Here is a 21,233-nt window from a genome sequence, read left to right on the forward strand (position 1 = left end):
AATGGTAGCTGGGAGTCTAGTGTTTACCTAGCATACATAAGGTCCTGGATTTGATCCTCATAGATGCACATCTACAATCCCAGCACTGTATCCAAGATGGTTCATGTTTGCCAGCTCCTGGGAAGCTTACATGAGCTGAGATACAGAATGGTCTACATAATGATTTCAGGTCCAGCTATTTGGGGGAAGATGCAGCCCATTGATGAAACTGTAAATTCTTACTCGCGCTCAGCCCCAAGCCTGCACAATTGGACATCACTGGCCACCCACTACGGATTGAGGTGGGACAAATGTGATGTTCTCACATCAGTCTTGATACATAGGAGTGTGGAGCTAACTGCTCAGTCGTCTAAGGGCTTGAGGGAGTGGGTTGTCCAGTTAGCTGTTATCAGCCCTTGTCTCTGTGTTTGCCACCTCCAACATCCGTGGCTGGTTGTGCAAAGGTGCCCTCCTACTCCTAAAGCAGTAAAGACTAAAGTATTGCCAAAAGAGATGGGTGTCTCTCACCCCGTGTACTGCTCTGCAGTCTCTTCAGGGCCAGTGGGACTGCAGCATAGAAGGGCACTCTTAGAGTAAAGGTTATAGTTTGACAGTCATAAAGGTTCTCGGTGGGCGCCTTGGGGCAAGCCAGCAGATCCAGAAGGCGAAGGGGACAAGTTGTTCCTGAGCCTCCAGGAGGTGTCTGCTGGGGCCAAATCGAAGTCTTCTCTGCTTCCCAGAGGGCAAGAAGTTTCTAAATAGCCTGGAGAGATCAGCCTGAGCACCACCCAGGCCTTCCTGTTGGTGCTTGTTTTAAAATTTCTGAGCTCAGGTTGGTCCTCAAAACTTTATTTGGGACTAGAAGTACCTGTATGGTAATTCACTTGCTGGGGATGTTCTGGTGACCCCACTAGGGGTGAGGACACAGTATTCAGGACGGTTTATGCCTGGTAGCCTCCAGGGAGCTAGCTCTCCCATGATCTGCTAGTGCCCGTCAAGGTGACTCCACCCAGCCCTTAAGCTGGCTAAGCTGCTGCTCTGGCTGTTGAGAGGCAAGTCCCCTATTTATAAAACTGACACGAGCAGCTTCTTCACTCAGAGTCAGAGATGAATTCAAACACTCTTCCCATTTTGCCACGACTTGGAACAAATCACTTCTGTCTCAGGGTCTGCTTAACCATAAAGTAAGAAGAGATGTGACTTGGGCTCCCTAAAGATCACCCCTCCACAGTCAGTGGTTCTACCTAGCGAGTCTCCACCTCCACTCCTAGAGGTGTCTCAGTTCTTTTTCTATTCTTCCCTTTGCTGTGACAAGTCTCAGAAGCCCATCAGATCATGAAGGGTGTATCGTGCCACTTCCATGTCAGGTATCTGAGTCTGGAGACTGGAAAATGATGTGTTCACCCTTCTCTGAGAGCAAAGGGCAAGTTTCCCTTAATTCCATAACCATTTTTGATACGCTTATGAACTCGATAGAGGTCAGGTTTGGCCTCCGTACCTCTTCACGAAGACTGTAGGGCTCCCTCAGCTCCTAGTCTCTAACCTGTAAGCTCTGACTAATCCTACCTGACAGTAGGATTATTGTCCTGACAGCAGGATGCATTACTACTAATGTAATGGAGGATGGCGATTAGGGCAGAAAACCCCAAGAATGAAATCCTGAGGCTGGGGAGATGGCACAATAGATAGCAACCGTGGCTTAAAGATGAGTTCCAGCTGGGAGTGGCTACTTGCTGTGTAACCCCAGCACTATAGGAAGGAGAGACGAGACATCGCTGGGGCTCACTGGCTGCCAGCCTCTGTCTAGGCTCTGAGAGACCCCATCTCAAGGGAATGAAGAGATGGTGGAGCAGGACACAGATGTCCTCCTCTGGCCTCCTTGCATGTGCACAGATGCTCACCTACCACACACACAGGAATGAACCTCCTCCATCATCAAGAACTAACAGTTCCCCCACTGTACCTGCCTGTCGTGGCAGTATGCTTTCTTCTTCTTTTTAGATTATTTATTTATTTATTATATGTAAGTAGACACTATAGCTGTCTTCAGACACACCAGAAGAGGGCATCTGATCTCATTACAGATGGTTGTGAGCCACCATGTGGTGCTGGGAATTGAACTCAGGACCTCTGGAAGAGCAGTCAGTGCTCTTAACCACTGAGCCATCTCTCCAGCCCCTTTACTTCTTTTTTATTTTTTTTTTTTTAGTTCTTTTTTTTTTTTCTTTTTTTTCGGAGCTGGGGACCGAACCCAGGGCCTTGCGCTTCCTAGGTAAGCGCTCTACCACTGAGCTAAATCCCCAGCCCAACTTCTTTTTTAATTGGATATCTCATTATTTACATTTCAAATGTTATTCCCTTTCCCAGTTTCCTGTCCATAAGCCCCCCTCCCACTCCCCCATAAGGGTGTTCCCTTCCCCATCCACCCCCCCTTAACACCACCCACGGACATTCCCCTGCACTGGGGGTCCAACCTTGGCAGGACCAAGGGCTTCCCCTTCCACTGGTGCCCAATAAGGCCATCTTCTGCTACATATGCATCTGGAGCCACGGGACTGTCCATGTGCACTCTTTAGGTAGTGGGTTAGTCCCTGGGAGCTCTGGTTGGTTGGCATTGTTGTTCTTATGGGGTTGCAAGCCCCTTCACTTCTTTCAATCCTTTCTTTAATTCCTCCAACAGGGGTCCCATTCTCAGTTAAGTGGTTTGCTGCTAGCATTCACCTCTGTATTTGGCATGCTCTGGCTGTGTCTCCCAGGAGACATCTATATCGGGTTCCTGTCAGGATGCACTTCTTAGCTTCATCAATCTTATCTAGTTTTGGTGGCTGTATATATATGGACCACATGTGGGGCAGGTTCTGAATGGTTGTTCCTTCAGTCTCTGCTCTAAATTTTGCCTCAATATCCCCTCCTATGGATATTTTTGTCCCCCCCCCTTTTTTTTTTTTGGTTCTTTTTTTCGGAGCTGGGGACCGAACCCAGGGCCTTGCGCTTCCTAGGCAAGCGCTCTACCACTGAGCTAAATCCCCAGCCCCTTGTCCCCCCTTTTAAGAAGGACTGAAGCATCCCCACTTTGGTTGTCCTTCTTCTTAAGCTTCATGTGGTTTGTGGATTGCATCTTGGGTAATTCGAGCTTTCGGGCTAATATACACTTATCAGTGAGTGTATACCATGTGTGTTTTAATGTGCATTCTTCTAAGCATAAAGGCTTCAAAGGGACAAACTGTCTCCCCTCCCCCTTTCTCCCACATCTGCCCAATTTTGTTATTTGGGAAATACTTGGTTAGAATTTAGACCTAGTTGGAATAACTTATAGTAATTGAATTGACCTTTATTCTTTTTTTTTTTTTTTTTTTTGGTTCTTTTTTTCGGAGCTGGGGACCGAACTCAGGGCCTTGCGCTTTCTAGGTAAGCGCTCTACCACTGAGCTAAATCCCCAGCCCCTTGAATTGACCTTTAAATCCTTGTTCTAAGTTAGTATTTCCTCAATGGTGTTTAAAGTTACTTTAGGCTACCTACCAACCAACCTATCTGCCTATCTTACAGCTCCAGGGATCAGCTCCAGGGCTAGGCAAGTACACTATCATTAAGCCACATCCCCAACTCTTTCAGAGTTATTTAAGAAAATATACTTTATTATTTATTATTGATTTTTCAGACAGGACCTCCATGTCACCAAGGCTAATCTCATACTTCATGTGGAGCTAAAAAATAACCCTGAGTTTTTTTTTTAAAGAATTATTTATTGTATATGAGAACACTGTAGCTGTCTTCAGACACACCAGAAGAGGGCATCAGATCCCATTACAGATAGTTGTGAGCCACCATGTGGTTGCTGGGAATTGAACTCAGGACCTCTGGAAGAGCAGTCAGTGCTCTTAACCACTGAGCCATCTCTCCAGCCCTTTTATATTCTTCATTAGCGTGTGTGTACAGTCTCAGGCTCATGTGTATGGAGGAGAATACCTACTTCCTTAGAGCTTGGATTAAAGGCATGCACCTCAATACATGCCAGAGGAAAAATTTGGGGGGTTCTCTCCTTCCCACCGTAATAAATTCTAGGCACTGAAGTCTTCAGGCTTGCAAGGCTTTTGCCAGGGATTGTCTCAGCTATCTTGCCAGCCTGCCACTGACTCTTGGTCCCCCACATCTGGCTTCCCAGCTCTTTAATTTTTTTAAAAAAGAATTATTTATTTTATGTATATGAGTACACTGTAGCTGTCTTCAGACACACCAGAAGAGGGCAGTGGATCCCATTACACGTGGTCATGAGCTACCGTGTAGTTGCTGGGATTTGAACTCAGGACCTCCGGAAGAGCAGTCAGTGCTCTTAACCCCTGAGCCATCTCTCCAGCCCTTTAAAATTTTTTTTAATGGTTTTTATAAATTGCCCATACTGTCCTTGAACTCTCAATTCTCCTGAGGAGCAAGAATTCCAAGCTCATGGCTCTAAGGCCTGCTTGAAACTATTTTTTTTAAAAAGCACTTAAAGAATTTGTTTAAGTCTTGAGTGAATTGCTTTCCGTCTTCATGTGCTGACATAGCCTATCAAAGGCTTATCAAATAGTTGTCAAAATCCTTCTGGTATTTCATTTCATCAGCTCCCTGTTTTCTCTGACTGAGGGTCAGTGGCAACCTTGGTTTGCCTGGGCAAATGACTGTCTTTGGTCATAAGACTGTTGCTTTCTATATTTTCAACTGTGTTTGAATTAACCAAAATGACTCAGAGCTTGCCAGTGATCACTCAGGCTACACAAAACATTATTTACGTTGTTACCTTCAATGGGGCTTTTTGGTTTTTCTTTGGTGGTGCTAGAGAATCTAAATCAGGGACTCATACACACTCAGCATTCACTCTACCACTAAACTATGTCCCAAGCTCCCAAAATAACTTTTGAGCCTTGAAGGCCTACTTAGAAACTTAATTTTATGGTAACTCAGTGACATTCAGAATCACAAGGCTTCCTTTGTTACCAAAGAAACTAAAATTTTTTTCTGTGTTTAATATTTTTAAATTTTCATTTAAGAGTGTGTGTATATGAGAGAGAGGTGGAAGACAGGGACAGAGAGAGAGAGAGAGAGAGAGAGAGAGAGAGAGAATATATCACTGTAGCCCAGGTTGCCCTGAAATGGATTTCATGGGGATTCTCTTGTCTCAGCCACCCAAACACTGAGATTCCAGGTGTGAGTCACAGTGCCTAACTCCCACGATGGTGGTGGTGGTTAAAATATCGATGGTGCTGATGAGTTGGTTAGCAGTTAAGAGCGCTAGCCGTTCTTCCAGAGGACTCAGGCTTGTTCCCAGCACCCAAGCAGTGGCTCACCACCATCTGTAACTCCAGTTGCAGAAGATCTGATGTCATCTTCTTGCTTCTACACCAGGCTTGCAAGAGTGCACAGACAAACAAACATACATACAAGGAAGACTTCTCAGACCCCGGGATGGTGGATCTAGGTCCCTGGGCAAGTAGGAAGGGTATTTTACACTTCAGGAAAACCCCAATGTCTGGTTCTATCCCTTTGGGTTATGTAAGTAACCTCGGATGATTATGTCATCCAAACTGATTTCATTAAAGACCAAAAGGGTCACGAATCTAATTATGCAAGTTGCTCTTTTATCAGGTGAACTCTTTCTTTTTTTTTTTTTTTTTTTTTTTTGGTTCTTTTTTTCGGAGCTGGGGACCGAACCCAGGGCCTTGCGCTTCCTAGGTAAGCGCTCTACCACTGAGCTAAATCCCCAGCCCCTGAACTCTTTCTTTTTAAAGAAGGGTCCCCTCTTTGATTATGTGGCTACTCTGAGGATAGCTAGTACTGTGCAGACACAATAAATACTTGGTTCTCTCTTTTCGTTCACTAGTTTTTGGGGGCTAGAGAGATGGCTCCGTGGTAAAAGCATTGACTGCTCTTCCAGAGACCCAGGTTCAATTCCCAGCAACCATATGACTGCTTATAACTATTTGTACCTCCAGTTCTAGGGGATCAGACACTCTCACACAGATATATATATATGCAGGCAAAACACCAATTCACATAAAATAAAAATAAACAAATCATTAAAATAAAATAAAATCTCAAAGAATTACTTTACTGCTTTTCAAAGTTATGAGATGGGTCTCTAGTGTTCACCAGTGGTTTGTGTTATCGTGGACTCACAGATTTCAGCATGGTATGTATATTGTAGTCCACGGTAAATAGCATTCTCCTTGGTACTCAAACTTTCAAAGGTGTGGATGAGTCTTTGCCATGACTATAGTTTTGATGCCTCCCTCCCTCCCTCCCTCCCTCATTTCGGGTAGGTTTAGATTTCTGGCTTATTTGTGCGTTTCCTTTGGATTCAGAATCAGCTGGCTAAGACACCCTGTTCCTTTTCCTGGGGAGGGCACTCAGAGACCACAGTTGAAGCCAGGGTTTATTATTTCTTATTTATGTGTGTGTTTCTAATATCCTTTCAGGGCCTGCATCTTGAATCTGTTTTATTGATGACGAGGTTTTAAGGATACTTCTGCCACCACCCCCCCACCCCCCGTCTGCACTGCAACCTTTGTCTACCCCAGAGGGAATGTGGCTTACATTAGACCAGCGGTCCTCAGCCTGTGGGTCGAGGCCCCTTTGGTGGTCAACCAGCTATTTCTTGGGGGTCACGTATCAGATATCCTGCATATCAGATATTTGCATTTCTACTCATAACAGTAGCACAAGTATAGTTATGAAGTAGCAAAGGCTATAATTACATGGTCGGGGTTCACACAAGAGGAGGAACTTCATTGAAGGGGGACAGCATTAGGAAGGTTGAGAACCACTGGGTTAGCCTGTCAGCTGGGGTCTGGACTGTGGGAAGAGACTTTGGAGGAGCAGAAAGTGAGAAGGCAACATGGTAGGGTGGGGGTGGGGGTGGGACATGGCCTTGGCTGCACCCATCAGACTAGGAATGGTTAAGTTCCATCAGAGAAGCAGCTGACTGACAGAACTGTTGTGGGTGAAGGGTCACCAACTAGAGGATGGTCCGTTTGGGTTTTAGAATCATGGCTGCAGTCACATGCCTGAGGATGAAACTATTGGAGTGGGCCCACATTTTGTTTTAAATCCAACTCCATCTTTCTACTCAAGTACTCAAGTACTCAAGTATTCAAGTACTCAGGTACGTCTTTTGCTTTGTGTTGGTTCTGCAGATTGAACCTGGGGCCTCAGAGTAGGCCATAACTCTTACCACTTATCTGTATTCATACCCTGAGCGCTCTCTCTCTCTCTCTCTCTCTCTCTCTCTCTCTCTCTCTCTCTCTCTGTGTGTGTGTGTGTGTCTGTGTGTGTGTGTGTGTGTGTGTGTGTGTGTGATTCCAGCACTCAGGAGGCAGAGGCAGTCATATCTCTGAGTTTGAGACCAGCGTGCTCTGTGGAGTGAGTTCCAGGACAGCCAGGGCTACAGAGAGAAACCCTGTCTCAACAAAGGTGAGGTGTGAGAGTGTGTGTGTGTGTGGGGGGGGTGTTGCTTCTCTGTCTCTGTCTTTCTCCCTCTCTCTCTGTCTCTCTCTGTCTCTTTCTCTCTCTCTGTCTCTCTCTCTTTCTCTCTCTCTCTCTCTCTCTCTCTCTCTCTTTGGTCCATTATGTCATTTCCGGGTAGTCAATGTAACTTGCCATACAAGTATTCCAAGTTTTCAGAGAAATATAGGTCTGAGGTCCTACTGTACAGGATTCACCTCACCTCTGAGCTCCTCATTCACTGTCTGTCAGCCATTAACTGTGACTTTGTCAGACCTCCCCAGGCTGTGGAACTGAGAGAGACTACTTATCTCCTCCGAAGTGCCTCCAGCTGGAAGGATCCCTCATGATTCAGAGTCAGCTCTAAGAACTTCCTCTGGCTTCCTTTTTTTTTTTTTTTTTTTTTTTTTTTTTTGTTCTTTTTTTCGGAGCTGGGGACCGAACCCAGGGCCTTGCGCTTCCTAGGTAAGCGCTCTACCACTGAGCTAAATCCCCAGCCCTCTGGCTTCCTTTTTAAGGTGTAAAGTTCATTCTACTTATGGTTTGCAGTGCTCAGGATAAACTTAAGACATTGCACAAGCTAGACAAACACTCTACGGTTAAGCTACACCCCCAGGTCTTAGTTACGGTTTCTGTTGCTGTGATGAACTAGGACCAGGAATAACTTGGTGAGGAGAGGGTTTGTTTCCGCTCACAGCTCTCAGGCCCCACTCCATCCCCGAGGGAAGCCAGGGCAAGAACTCAAGGCAGGCACCTGGGGCAGGAATTGAGGCAGAGACTATGGAGGAGCACTGCTCACTGGCTCCCTCCTTGTAGCCGGCTGAGCCTGCTTTCTTATAGAACCCCGGACCATCTGAGTAGTGTGGAGTCACCTAAATGGGCCTGGGTCCTCCTGCCTCAAACACTAATTAAGAAGATCCTGGGCTAGAGAGATGGCTCAGTGGTTAAGAGCACTGACCGCTCTTCCAGAGGTCCTGAGTTCAATTCCCAGCAACCACATGGTGGCTCACAACCATCTGTAATGGGATCCATGCCCTCTTCTGGTGTGTCCGAAAGAGCTACAGTGCACTTGTACATAAAATAAATAATCTTAAAAAGAAAAGAAAGGAAGAAAGGAAGGAGGGAAGAAAGAAAGAAAGAGAGAAAGAAAGGAAGAAAGAAAGAAAGAAAGAAAGGGAGAAAGGAAGAAAGAAAGAAAGAAAGAAAAGCAAAAGAAAGAAACCCTTGCCAGGCTTCTCCATTGCCAGTCTTACTGAGGCATTTTTTCAGTTGTGATTCTCTCTCAGAGAACTCTAGCTCTTGAGCTTGTAGAAAGCCAGCCAGCCAACCAGCCAGCCAGCCAAATGCAAAGCAACAAGCACTAGGACACCAGATGAGAGTTTACTTACTCCTTATGCATCTTGAAACAGTGTCTTATTCTACACCCCTGGCTGTCCCAGAACTCACTCTGTACTCACTCCGCATGCCAAGCTGACTTTGATCACACAGAGATCCGCCTGCCTCTGCCTCCCAAGTGCTGGGATAAAAGGCATGTGCCACCAACCCCAGCCAAAGTTCATTTCTTTAAAAATGTGGGTATGTGTCTGTGGGGGAATGTGCACTTGCATGTAGGTGCTTTCGAAGACTAGAGACTTTGGATCCCCCTTGAGCTGGTGTTAGAGGTGTGAGTGGTCAAACCAGCATGGGTACCCAGCTCTGCAATCCATCTCTTCAGCCCCAAGTTAATTTTCAAAAATAAGCTTTTTCTTTTGACATAATCATAGACTCAAATTCAACTCTATTTCTTTTGTATTTTCAAAATGTTATGTATTACGTGTGTGTGTGTGTGTGTGTGTGTGTGTGTGTTACTATTTTCTACTAAGTTACTTAATGACTTGGATATATTCATTGTATATTTAAAAACTCAGTCATTTGTGCAAATGTTTCAGAAACACAGTTCCCACTGTGTTGCCCAGGTTGCTTGCTTTAGTCTCAGGGCATTGAACGATGGGCACGTTTCACAGCCCAGCTTTGATTTGTTCATCAAATTTTACATTTTGATGTAGAATAGTTTAACGTTTCTTATGCAATTAAAAACTTTATTATTGTAGCTGGGCACTTGGGGGTGGGATGGGCAGAAGCAGATGGATCTCTGTGAGTTTGAGGCCAGCCTGGTCGAGAGAGCAAGTTCCAGGACAGCCAGAGCTACTACACAAAGAAACCCTGTCTCAAAAACCAAATGTGGGGGACAGGGGGAGCTTTATTACTGTAAAACTATGCATAGGTGTCTGCGTGTCTACAATGCGTATACATTTGTGAGTTCAAGTACCAAAGTGTATGCTCCCTTGGGGCTGGTGTCACAGGCAGTTGTGAGCCACCATATGGGTGTTGGGAATAGAATCTGGGTCCTCTGGGAGAGCAGCCAGTGTGCGGAACCACTGCACCATCTCTGCAGTCCCTTATACAGTTAAATCTATGTTTTCTAGATCTTGTATCTTACTTGGGAAACTCTTCTGATATTAAAACAAGTTTCTATTTTTTTCTAACTCTTTATAGATTTAGACTTATAGGTATTTAGCTGGGTGTGATGATGTATGCCTGTAATCTCAGTATGCAGAAAGCTGATGCAGGAGGATTGGCTTGAGTTCAAGACCATGTCTCATTTAACTGAGATATACAGATGTTTACTGTGCCTGAGACATATTTTTGTGAGTGACATGTGATGGCCCATGTCCTATCACATTCATTAGACAATTTATTTTCTCTTTCTCAAAATTCTTACATCCAAAGATCATTTGCTGGCTTCTCTGTCTGTAAGTGAGTAATACCTTTGTAATTTATTCTGACCTTTGGCTAGGTGAAACCTCATATTTTCTTTTCAAAAGAATTTTGACTGTTCTTAAGCACACAGTCTTCCAGATGAAATGAAACATAAGGCCATTTAGTCAACTTAGAAGAATTTACCTCTCCCCCAACCCTCCCATTATGTAACCTAGGTGGACCTCTAACTCAGCATCACCTGCCTCAGCATCATGAATGCTGTGATTCCAGGCATGGCCCACCACAGCCAGCTGTAGATTTCGTGTTGCTTTTGTAGCAGTTAGAATAGTAGTGAACTCTTAGGGTTAGGGACGTAGTTGGGTGGGGTGGTAGAATCCGTGCACAGTGAGGTGGGTAATGCCGTACCCCTCAGTGGACTCCAGGCATCTCTTACTGTGTTAGTTATGTATGGTCAAGATGGTCAAGGTATTCCAGTTTCCCTGTCTCTCCGTGGGCCTGTGCGTGTGCCTGCTTCTCCTGCTCACTTGATTCGGAGGTCAAGTGTCTGCCTCAATTGCTCTCTATCTCCTCTCTCCGAATTAAATTCAAGCCCTCATTCTTGCATGATGAGTGTTCCTACCGATTAGGCCATCTCATCAACCCCCTAGGTTTTTCCTTATACCATCAAATAACAATTTTTAAAAAAGATTTATTTATTTATTTATTTATTTATTTATTTATTTATTTATTTATTTATTATATGTCAGTACACTGTAGCTGTCTTCAGACACACCAGAAGAGGGCATCAGATCTCATTACAGATGGTTGTGAGTCACCATGTGGTTGCTGGGAATTGAACTCAGGACCCCTGGAAGAGCAGTCGGTGCTCTTAACAGTGGAGCTATCTCTCCAGCCCAACAATTTCTTTTAAATACATACATCTTTATATTTCTCACCTTTGTACAATAGGTACAACCTCCAAGGGTTGAATTAACAGTGGTGAGAGCTGGCACTCCCTAGGAGTTTTATCAATTGCATAGTCTGGGGTGCTCCTTGGGGAAGAGGCCCCAGGACCCAGTAAGCTGCTCAAGACTGGATCATTGGTCAGGAATCTGCCTGGGGAGCCACGTTGTCCAGAGCCTGCGGCAGGGTGTGGACTCCAGCCCTGCCAGGGGTGTGCACAGTCGCGGCCAGCTGCCAGCTCTGGTACTGGGCACCACTCCAGGAGCCCAGCGCAGGCTTAGCATCCCGGGAAGCCGGTTGGTGGGGGCGCTGCTCCTGCCCTCACGTCAGGTCTCCCGATGTACTCTGTGCTACTGGCTCCACTCATCAACTGGCAGAGGGCCGGGCCGCGCCATACTGACGCGATCAGTGTCACTGCCGGCGCCGCCTTGGGAACCACTAAGTGTGGTACTGGAATTCTGGGTGTGGCTGCCACCAGGGATCGAGGGACCTTGGTCTTCCCGGTCCTTTCCAGGGAAGGTTTAGCAAAGAAACTGTGGTTGGTGCGTCCTTGGGGTGGAGGAGCTGCAGGTGAGAGTGGCTGGAGGGTGGGGGGATGTGACCAGGCAGCGAGGCAGCACCTGGTCTCCAAGAACCTTTTAGGACCAGAGGAGAAGTGTGTAGCCCTGCCCAACCCCGGCAACCATCTCTTACGGGAAGTGAGGAGAAGCAATCATCCCAGGCTGTTGTGGTGCTGAACTGGCTGGTGTCCCGGTTTCCTCACATGTGGTCAGAGGCTCACTGTCCCTCCCAGTCACCAGTCTGGGAGGAAGGAAGGAGGAGCCAGGCCCATCACAGCACCAAAGTGTCCTTGCTAAGGTTACAGTACACGTCCACATGTCCAAATTCAAGGTCTGTCCTTCACTTCTGCAGTTACTCTCAGCAAACCTCAACACAGTTTGTCCTGATGCTCGCCCAGTCCTTCGGAAATGCTTCCTTGTTTCATGGCAATGTACTCACCTGAAACTTTATATCTTCCTATTTGTTTTGTCTTATTTTTCCTGACAAGGTTTCTCTGTGTAGCCCTGACTGTCCTGGAACTCACTCAGTAGACCAGGCTAGCCTTGAACTCAGCAATCTGTCCCTACGTCCTGAGTGCCTGGATTAAAGGCGAGTGCCAACATTGCCTGGCTTTTTTTCTTCTGGGGACTACCCCCTCTCTTTTTCTTCTATACAGTCTTTAAGTCCTGGATCTCTTCTTCCTTCTTCCCTCCTTTCTTCCTCATTTACATTGAGATAGAATTTATACACCATAAAATTCATGTTGTTTGCTTTTTTTATTCAGTGCTAGAGATAAACTAGGGCCTTATACATGCTAAGCACGTGTGCTACAAAGCTGCTGCCTGTCCAATCCAGTGATTTTTTTTTTTTGAACTGGGGACCAAACCCAGGGCCTTGCACTTGCTAGGCAAGCGCTCTACCACTGAGCTAAATCCCCAACCCCTTCCAGTGATGTTTATAATGTTCATACAGTTGTGTAACCAAGATCACTGTTTAATTCCAGAATATTTGCCCTGCATCACAACTGGCTTGCCCGTGCCCTGTCCCCCAGAAAGGACCAATTGGCTTTCTGTTTGTGTATAGATCTGCCAGTTTTGTATTTTCCTTACATATGTAACCATAGGGTAAGTGGTCTTTTGTGACTGGCTTCTTTCATTAACAGCATTGTAAAGGTCCTTTTTTCTTTTTTTTTTGGAGCTGGGGACTGAACCCAGGGCCTTGCGCATGCTAGACAAGTGCTCTACCACTGAGCTAAATAGCCAACCCCTCTTTTTTTTTTTTTTTTTGACAAGATTTATTTACTTATTTATTATATGTGAGTACACTGTAGCTGTCTTCAGACACACCAGAAGAGGGCATAAGATCTCATTACAGATGGTTGTGAGCCACCATGTGGTTGCTGGGATTTGAACTCAGGACCTCTGGAAGAGCAGTCAGTGCTCTTAACCACTGAGCCATCTCTCCAGCCCTGTAAAGGTCCTCTAATGGGGGCTAGAGGGATGGCTCTGTAGTTTAGAGCGGCTAGGTTGGGTTCCCAGTCTGCTCCAGCTGGCTCTGACTACCCGTAACTAGCTCCGGGGACCTGACATCCTCTTCCCGCATGTGTGCTCACTGCAATCAGCCACCCCTTCCTATGCCACTGCATGAGGTTTTTTGTTTTGTTTTGTTTTTTTAAGACCAATTTGAGCTTATCGTGTCAGTGATTTTTGTTTGTTGGGCCTCTATTTGAGAGCTAAATAGAAATATTTTGTTTATCTGTTGATGAGTGTTTGGCGGTTTGGGCCATTTTCATCCCTTGGCTTTTCTGAATAATGCTGCTGTGGACTCATGCAGAGTATTCTGTGTGGACACGCACTTTTGTTTATCTGTTTCATTGCTTTGAATTATTTAATTGGGGGCTGGAGAGATGTCTGTGCATGGGTATGTGCATGTGAAGTGCCCACAGAGGCCTAGAGGCGCCCAGGAGCTGGAGTGGCGGGTGATGTGGGTAATGGAACTGAACTCTGGTCTTCTGGAAGAGCAGACAAGCCCCCTCTCCAGCCTCTGAACACACATTTTCACTCTTGTTTGTATGTGCCTTCGGCTGTTTGCCAGGTTGTATGGTAACTTCAGCGGTTCGAAGGACCACCAGGTTGTTTCCCAAAGTACCTGCCCTATTTCACATTCCTACCAGTGGGAGAAAGGGTCCTGCTCTCCACAGCCCCACCCCCACCTTCATCAACAGCCATCTTCTGGGACGTGGAGTGGCATGCTTTGTGGCTTTGATTCTCTTCCCCTGGTGATGAAGGGTGTTGATGGCTTTTTTTTCCCCTATCAATAAGAAATTTACTTATTTTAAAAAAATCCAAATGCTGGCATTGTCCAGAAACTTTTACCAGGTTTATTTATAATTGTTATAAAGTTGAAGTATTGAAATGTGTCCACTGAACATTTTGCTTGCATTAATGCTTTACATGGTGCATTTATATGAAAATTCACACACAAATGAACGTGGAGAAACTGCCAATACCTGATTCTGTCCTGTGTTTCCACTCCCAATCGTAGACTTAGGTACCTTTGACCCCATGGAAAAAATAACTAACTTTCAGACCTACTGATAACAGGAAGAAGAGGAAAAAAATTTCTTTTGAGAATGAAATGTTTCCCCTCATAGTGGACTCTTAAGCATGTTCTCCGCGTATGTGGCGTGCTAGCTGGATGTCTTTTGGCATAATTGTTACATGTTTGGCATGGATAGCACACAGATTGGTATCTTCAGAATGGCCAACCAGATAGGCCTCGCTTGCCTGCTGCAAAGCACCAATCGCTGCCTCCTGGAAGCGCAGGGCTGTTTTGAAGTCCTGAGCCATTTCTCGCACCAGACACTGAAAGCGGAGCTTGCGAATCAGAAGTTCAGTGGACTTCTGACAGCATCTGATTTCACTGAGTGCTACAGTACCAGGCCTGTAACGATGAGGCTCCTTCACCCCTCCAGTAGAGGGCGCACTCTTGCGAGCGGCTTTTGTAGCCAGTTGTTTCCTGGGTGCTTCACCACTGGTGGATTTGCAGGCAGTCTGCTTTGTACGAGCCATGCTATGGGCACCTCCTTACTCACCCCTCTTCTCCTTTGGCTGGAACTCAGCAAGCGAGAGGCGGCACTGGTGTTAGAGAGCGGTGGCAGCACGCGAACACAATTTGTCGATGGCCTTTTAACACGCTTCCTGCACATTAGTATCTTCTTTTGAGAAAGTGCTTCAAATATGTGCCACTCTTTAATAGGGCTATCGGTCTTTCTGTTGGGTTGCGGGTTCTTTTTTAAACTGTCAAGCTGGGTATGGTAGCATATTCATTTAATCCCAGCACTTGGGAGGCAGAGGCAAGCTGACTTCTGTGAGACATCTGAGGCCCTGCCTCGAAACGAATGAATGAGTGAATGCAGTGTGAGTTACAAAATCCACATAACATAAAACTTAGCCTCTTAACCATTTTAAAGATACAGTTTAGTGTTGAGCCAGCTTGATGGTTTAACAAGTCTAAGTCAGTCCCTGAAAACCACATGGTGGAGAGAACCAACTGTCTGAAGTTCCGTTCTGACCTCCACAGGCACACATGCATCCACATCTATACACATACATAATTTAATAAAAATATTTATGGTAAAAATACCCCAAAGTTGCTAGTATTCTTCCTTTCTTTTAAATCCCTTCTCTGGGAACCCACTACTTGTGGATAGTGACTCACACTGAGGCTCACAGGGTCTGTAGTATCCAGCTCTGGCCACCTCTGGCCTCACTACTCACCTCCTTACTATTCACCAGGACTGTTCACAGGGCCTCTGTTAGTGCCTCATGCAGTCCCACACCTCTGGCCTCCTGCCCTTTGACCTCTCTAATGACCCCTCTGCAGCCACCACCATCTGGTGACCCATCCAGTGGAGATCAGCTGCAGGGCCTTTGTGCTTTAGAAGAGTCACCCTTGCCGGCTGCAGGTGAGCCCCACCCCTGACAGAGTTTCTCCTGGCTCCCATGATTTTCCTCAGGGTGTACATTATAGACTTATAATTACATACTGGTTTATGTAAATATTTGTTTCGTGTCTGCCTCCCTGGGCAGGCGTGTTGTGGGTAGGACCTTACTTTCCTTTCCTGGAACACACAGCACTTACCCAAAGTCAGATGGCAAGCATTCCTTTTACAATTGGTATCTGTAGAAAGAAGGCAGAAAGGAGGGGAGCTGGCAGTCCTCTGAGCATGCTCTCCTTCTGGGTCAGAAGTCCTTCTAACAGAGGGCAGGGTAGGTCATCTATCTTCCTGGCCTCTGCTTTTTACCTCCTAAGTGGAGACTTTCTTGTCCCAGAAAGCGACAGCGGCTTCTTCAAAGCCCCGGCAGAAGTTGTGGTTCCTGGCCTGCCTCCCTGCCTCCACCCCACCCTGTCTCTCCCAGGGCCCTAGGGCCTTGCAGTTGCCTGTGGTTCTGACCAGAGTCTGGTGCGTCTGCGGGGCCACGGGAATTCTGAGATGGATGTCCTCAGAGGCTAGAGTGGGTTCTGCTGGACAGTATCCACGTGTAGACAGAGCTGACTTGTCATTGGAGACTAGCCACACCCCTGGCAGCCTGAGTCGGGGGATCTATGTGGCCAAGGTTGTCTGCACCTCCCTTCAGAAGAGTAGCCACTGGGAGTACAGGGGTGTTCTGTTTCTGACTGAATGCAAGTCTGTTTCTAGACCTGAATGGCCAGCTTCTTGTGTGGAGATGGCTAGGTCCCAAGGAGCCTGCCAAAAAAAAGTGGTCTGTCATCAGGTCCAGGGGGGGCCAGCTTAACAGATGCTGCCCCAGCTGTGGGCACTGCTGCTGGGCTTGGTGACAGCCAGTCGGTTTGCAGAACCCACTGCATCCCCCAGTGTGGCCCAGGCTCTGTAGGAAAGCCTGGGTGTCCCATAAGGGGAGCTCCTGGGTTTCAGCTGTTTGTCCCTGACTGTCTTCCTAGTGACTGTTTCCATTCCGCAGACGTTTGTGCTCTGTGCAGGACAGAAACAGCAATGGCTGTCTGAAAACTTCCTGTGGAGGAGGGAGGGACAGTGAGGATGGCTGGGTCTGAGGGAACTGTGTCTCTCCTGGTAGGCAGGAGGGAGCCCATTGTTGGTGCAGCCTAGGAGACCAAATGCCTTTTCCTGCAGCCTCTTGCTTCCTTGTGTCAGAGGCCAAAGAAATGATTTAGGCATTCAAGGCATGTATAGAGCTTTGTGGGTGCCCATGAGGCCCGGTTGTGTTCCCATGTTGTTAGTTCTGTGGGGAAGGAACTAGCTAGACCTCTATGAATCCTTCAAGGAGTGTGGAGGGACATGGGGCTATAGCTCTCATTGTACTGGTAAGGGATTAGAAGCTCAAAGGGCAGGGCTGTATGGACCCCTCCCCACTTCGGATTGCACTTTGACCCCTTTCAGATCATCATACAGCACATAAGCAAGAGGATTTTATGTGCTTTTATTTTGTAGAGGCTCTGAAGCAGTGACAGGATCTCCAGAGGTTCAAGGTCCAACCAGAGAATGCTATCACTTCAGGCTTGTGTCTGTACCTTAAGAGCCCTCCATTTCTGAACAAACTGTACACATAGAGGAGCTCTTCAGCTGGGAGTGTTTGTTTAGCCCTTGGACTATTATTGAGCACTTACTGTATGCATGGAACTGGGCAAGTCCCCGGAATGTGAGAGACTGAGTGCTAAGACTCAGCCCAGGACGTTTCGGGGCAGGATGGAGGTCACTTCTATCCCTGGACGCAGGTACAGCTTCAGGGAGGAGAGGTGCTAGAGGACAAGGACAAGGGGATTGGGCAGGAGCAGGCTGGCAGAGCATAGCCCAGCCACAGCTGAGAAGAGCAGCTTATCAGCCCGCCCCGCCCCCTCTTCTCCTGGGTGAGGCCAGCTGAGCACCTTGCTGTGACCTCTATTTCACAAGGAGCTATGTCCCTTTGGCAGCCTCAGAGCCCAGACTTGGGTTTGGAGGTCAGGAAACAGGAGAAAAGGGTTCGGACCATGAGGGGTGATCCAAACAGTGAAGAACTTGGGGGGGCAGGGCAGATCTGGGCTGAAGTAAGACACACAGGCAAATAAGTAAGAAGATGGAGGCAGCCTTGCTCTCAACCCTCACTCTCTACCAGGTAGGAAAACAGGGGTCTCTGAGCTCCCTGAAGGGAGGAGAAACTCCTGATAGGGTTAGAACTCGTTCTTGTTTAGCTGGCACCCACCTCCCAGGTAGCTGAGCCTGCCCATGCCTGTGCCTGAGCTGCTAGCTCGCCTAGCTTGTTTGTTCTTTGAGTAGAGAAGAGCTCCGTTCCCCAGAAGGGCTTCTGGGCCGTCCCCTCAGCTCCGGAGTACCTCTTTGGTTTCTTTACAATCCTCTCTCCTAGGGTCTTTTCGAGGAGTTGTGGCCTTACCCTGCATCCAGGGAAAGTTACAAGGGGTGGGGCAGTATCTCTGGAGTGTGCTATATTGAAAAGGGCACCATGGGCACGGGATGTGGCTCAGTTGGGAGAGTGCATGCCTAGCATCCATGAAGCTCCAGGTTCTGTCCCCAGTACCACTGATCCTGGGTTTGGTGACAAATGACTGTAATCCTAGCCACTCTAGAGGTAGAGGACAGAAGTTCAGATCCAAGAAGTCCTACAATGTGAGTTGAGGCTACCTGGATACATGGTACCAGGAAAGAAGGACAACCGTCTAGACTGGAGTGTGAATCCTATGATGTTCTCCAGGTACTCAGGAATGAGGGAGGGCCGTTAGCTGGGAGTTCTTTGTTCTCACAGGGCTAGAGCTGGACTGAGGGTCAGATGGTTGGCAACCTGAGCTGGACCTGTTCACTGTTTGTCATAGACCACCCCAGAAAGGAACATAGTTCCTTGGGCTAAGGAAGCTTGACGTGGTTTGAATGTGCCCTTCAGTCCTTCCTCTTCCTGGCCCTCGAGACTCATGCCCGTGTGGCCATGACCTAGGGTTAGCTGTTGGACCTGCCATGGTGGAACAGCCCTGTAAGGTCACAGAATCCAGCTGCTTCCCATTCTCCAGCCAGGGAATGCAGGCAGCACCACTTGCCCCATCTATGGCCTAAATGACATCTAACCTTTGTGCCTGGTACATGGTTTGGGGCAAACCTGGCCTGAAGGTCTGGCTGCAAGCACTGGGCACTGCAAGCAGAAGTGGAAGTTAATGGACAGCCGAGGACAGCAGATCCCTCTGCTCTCTCCTAGGCTGGAGGTCTGGCCTGTGACCCCCTGGGCCTGTACTCTAAAGTCTCTTGCTTGGCTCTAGACCTTCCTACAGAACATCTGCACAGCTCCCCCTGCTGATCCCACTGACTGCACACTGCCCCCATCTTCCGTTTCCCAGCTTGGCCTCACTGGAAAGGGAACCTGATTACCAGGAAGCTCCTGGCCAAGTGCAGATGGCGTTGCTTGGGTCTGGAGTACACACGTGCTTCTGGCTGCTGTGGTGTGATCTTTCTATTGTCTCCAGATAAAGAGCCTCTGCCCACCACATACCTGTTTCCTCTCAGAGCTTCCCTAAACAATAAAAGGAAACAGTCCATTCCTAGTCTAGATGGCTCAGACCCTTCTTTGTGCAGGGCCTATGACAAGCGTAGTTCCTCTGAGAGCCATTTTCCAGAGTTGCTGAGTTGGGGCCATAGGATCGGGACCTCCAATTTACTAATCCTGCCCCACTGTACCAGTATGAAATTTAGCTGTGGGATTCTCCTGTCTCTGTCCCCCTCCCCATTCTAGTCAGAAGACTTTAGCCATTTTCTCAATAAACATGTTGTCTAGGTGTAGCCTCAAGATAGCAACTACAGGGGGCTGGAGAGATGGCTCAGCGGTTAAGAGCACCGACTGCTCTTCCAGAGGTCCTGAGTTCAATTCCCAGCAACCACATGGTGGCTCACAACCATCTGTAATGAGATCTGATGCCCTCTTCTGGTGTGTCTGAAGAGAGTGACAGTGTACTCACGTACATTAAATCAATCAATCAATCAATCAATCAATCAATCTATCTTTTTAAAAAAAAAAGATAGCAACCACAGAATTATTTTTGCACAAGAAGGAAACCCTTTTTATCCTCACATTTTAGCATATCAGTGACTCCATACATGTTGTCCTATTTGTCCTCAGGGGGCTCTTGCCATTCAAAGAATTCTGTGTTAATTCTTCCAGGGATACCAAACTACCTTGTGCCACATGGTAAAAACCAACCTGTAACACTTCCTGGCAGAGCATGGGAAATGGGCTTCGTGGCCTTGGCAGACAAGGCGGAGCCTCCCACCCTGTCTGTGCCTGAAACTTGGTATGGTCAGGACCCTAGGTTCTTGCTCCGGGCAAGCCAACTGGCCTTGGGAGGAAGGAGGCATGTTCTTCCCTGTGCACCCCAAAGAGAGGACACAGTGGGCTGGGTTCTTCCAGTGGCATCTTAACTCTGGCTGCTGATTTCAGTTCACCTTGGAGCATTTGAAAGCCAGAAGCTTGTGACCTGCCCTGTGACCCAGCAATGCTGCTGTCCAGTGCTCACCCACAGGAGTGCAGACTTGTGTTCACAAGGCCCGCACCAGAGGTTTTGTTGCTTTCATAACAAGCCAAACCTGGAGACTGCCCAAGCCTGTCGCTAGTAACGGGGAAGCACTAAGTTACAGTATCTCCATACCGTGGAGGGGCTAGTGAAAATGCACTTTACACGTACGATACGGCATGTGCTAGAGATAGAACTCATTTGGAAGAGTGCCAGCCTAACACGTTAGCACAAGGTCTTGCACTCAGTCCCTATGGTTCAATCCCTAACAGTGCATGAAGTGGGCATGGTGGCATAGGTCTGTAACCCTAGTGTGTGGGAGACGGAGGCAGGAAGATCAGAAGTTCGAAGTTATCCGCAGCTACATAGTAAGTTCTGAGCCAACATGGGCTACAGGAGACTGTCTCAAAAAAATCAAGACCCAAACAGACATACATACAGCACTGTGGGTGTGCCTTTCAGTCTCTCAAATGCACTGGGAGACAGATGATGTAGTCCCACTCTGCTGGACAGGAAGCACAGGGAGTCAACTGTCGGATGTCAGGATGATGCTTCTGGGATGGTAGGGGCAAAGCCAGAAGGCGCAAGAGGGGGCTGGTGTCCAGGTGTGATTTTTAAATGTGTTGATCTGCGAATGATGGCGCATACCTTTAATCCTAGCACTCCAGAGGTATCTCGGAGTTCAGGGCCAGCCTGATTTACTTAGTGAGTTCCGACACAACCAGAGCTATATAGAAAGACCCTATCAGAGGGTGTTGGGGTGAGGAGGGAAGGAAGGAAGGAAGGAAGGAGAGAAGGAAGGAAGGAGGGAAGGAAGGAAGGAAGGAAGGAAAAGTGAAGTATTGAACAGTACAACTTTAGAGACTGAGGTAACTACTCTTAAACAGGAGGGCTCAGGCTTCCTCCTCTTCTTTCTTTCTTTTTTTTTTTTTTGCTTTTATATGTGTTTGTGTGGGTGTGCACAGATAAGTGGGGGTCAGAAGACAGCTTAAGGTGTCAGTGCTGTCCTT

At 47.3% G+C, this 21,233-nt stretch overlaps 2 protein-coding genes across 44 annotated transcripts in view; one reads left to right on the forward strand and one right to left on the reverse strand.

The window, feature by feature from the left end:
- Positions 1-21,233, forward strand: part of Gramd2a (GRAM domain containing 2A) — a 37,369-nt gene that overhangs the window by 667 nt on the left and 15,469 nt on the right. For 6 of the 43 annotated variants that reach the window (XM_087561088.1, XM_087561070.1, XM_087561068.1 and 3 more), the window contains 2 exons: positions 170-281; positions 6,998-7,117. The exons of 15 other annotated variants lie outside the window; for them this stretch is intronic. Coding sequence is in view for 2 of the 28 variants with exons in the window: in XM_087561057.1 (XP_087417183.1) it covers positions 190-281 (92 nt within the window). In the remaining 26 variants the exon portion in view is untranslated. 43 annotated transcript variants of the gene reach the window in all.
- Positions 14,272-14,847, reverse strand: LOC148004174 (histone H3.3A-like). The gene has a single exon (XM_087564141.1). The coding sequence runs from the start codon at positions 14,766-14,768 to the stop codon at positions 14,358-14,360; it is 411 nt and encodes a 136-aa protein (XP_087420267.1). The 5' UTR covers positions 14,769-14,847; the 3' UTR covers positions 14,272-14,357.

Source organism: Rattus norvegicus, chromosome 8, assembly GCF_021556685.1.
Source record: "Rattus norvegicus strain SHRSP/BbbUtx chromosome 8, alternate assembly SHRSP_T2T, whole genome shotgun sequence".
Taxonomy (NCBI): Eukaryota; Metazoa; Chordata; class Mammalia; order Rodentia; family Muridae; genus Rattus; species Rattus norvegicus.

Bases quoted from the DNA above. Each gene is read 5' to 3' on its own strand.
- LOC148004174 (XM_087564141.1), bottom strand. From the start codon at position 14,768: ATGGCTCGTACAAAGCAGACTGCCTGCAAATCCACCAGTGGTGAAGCA.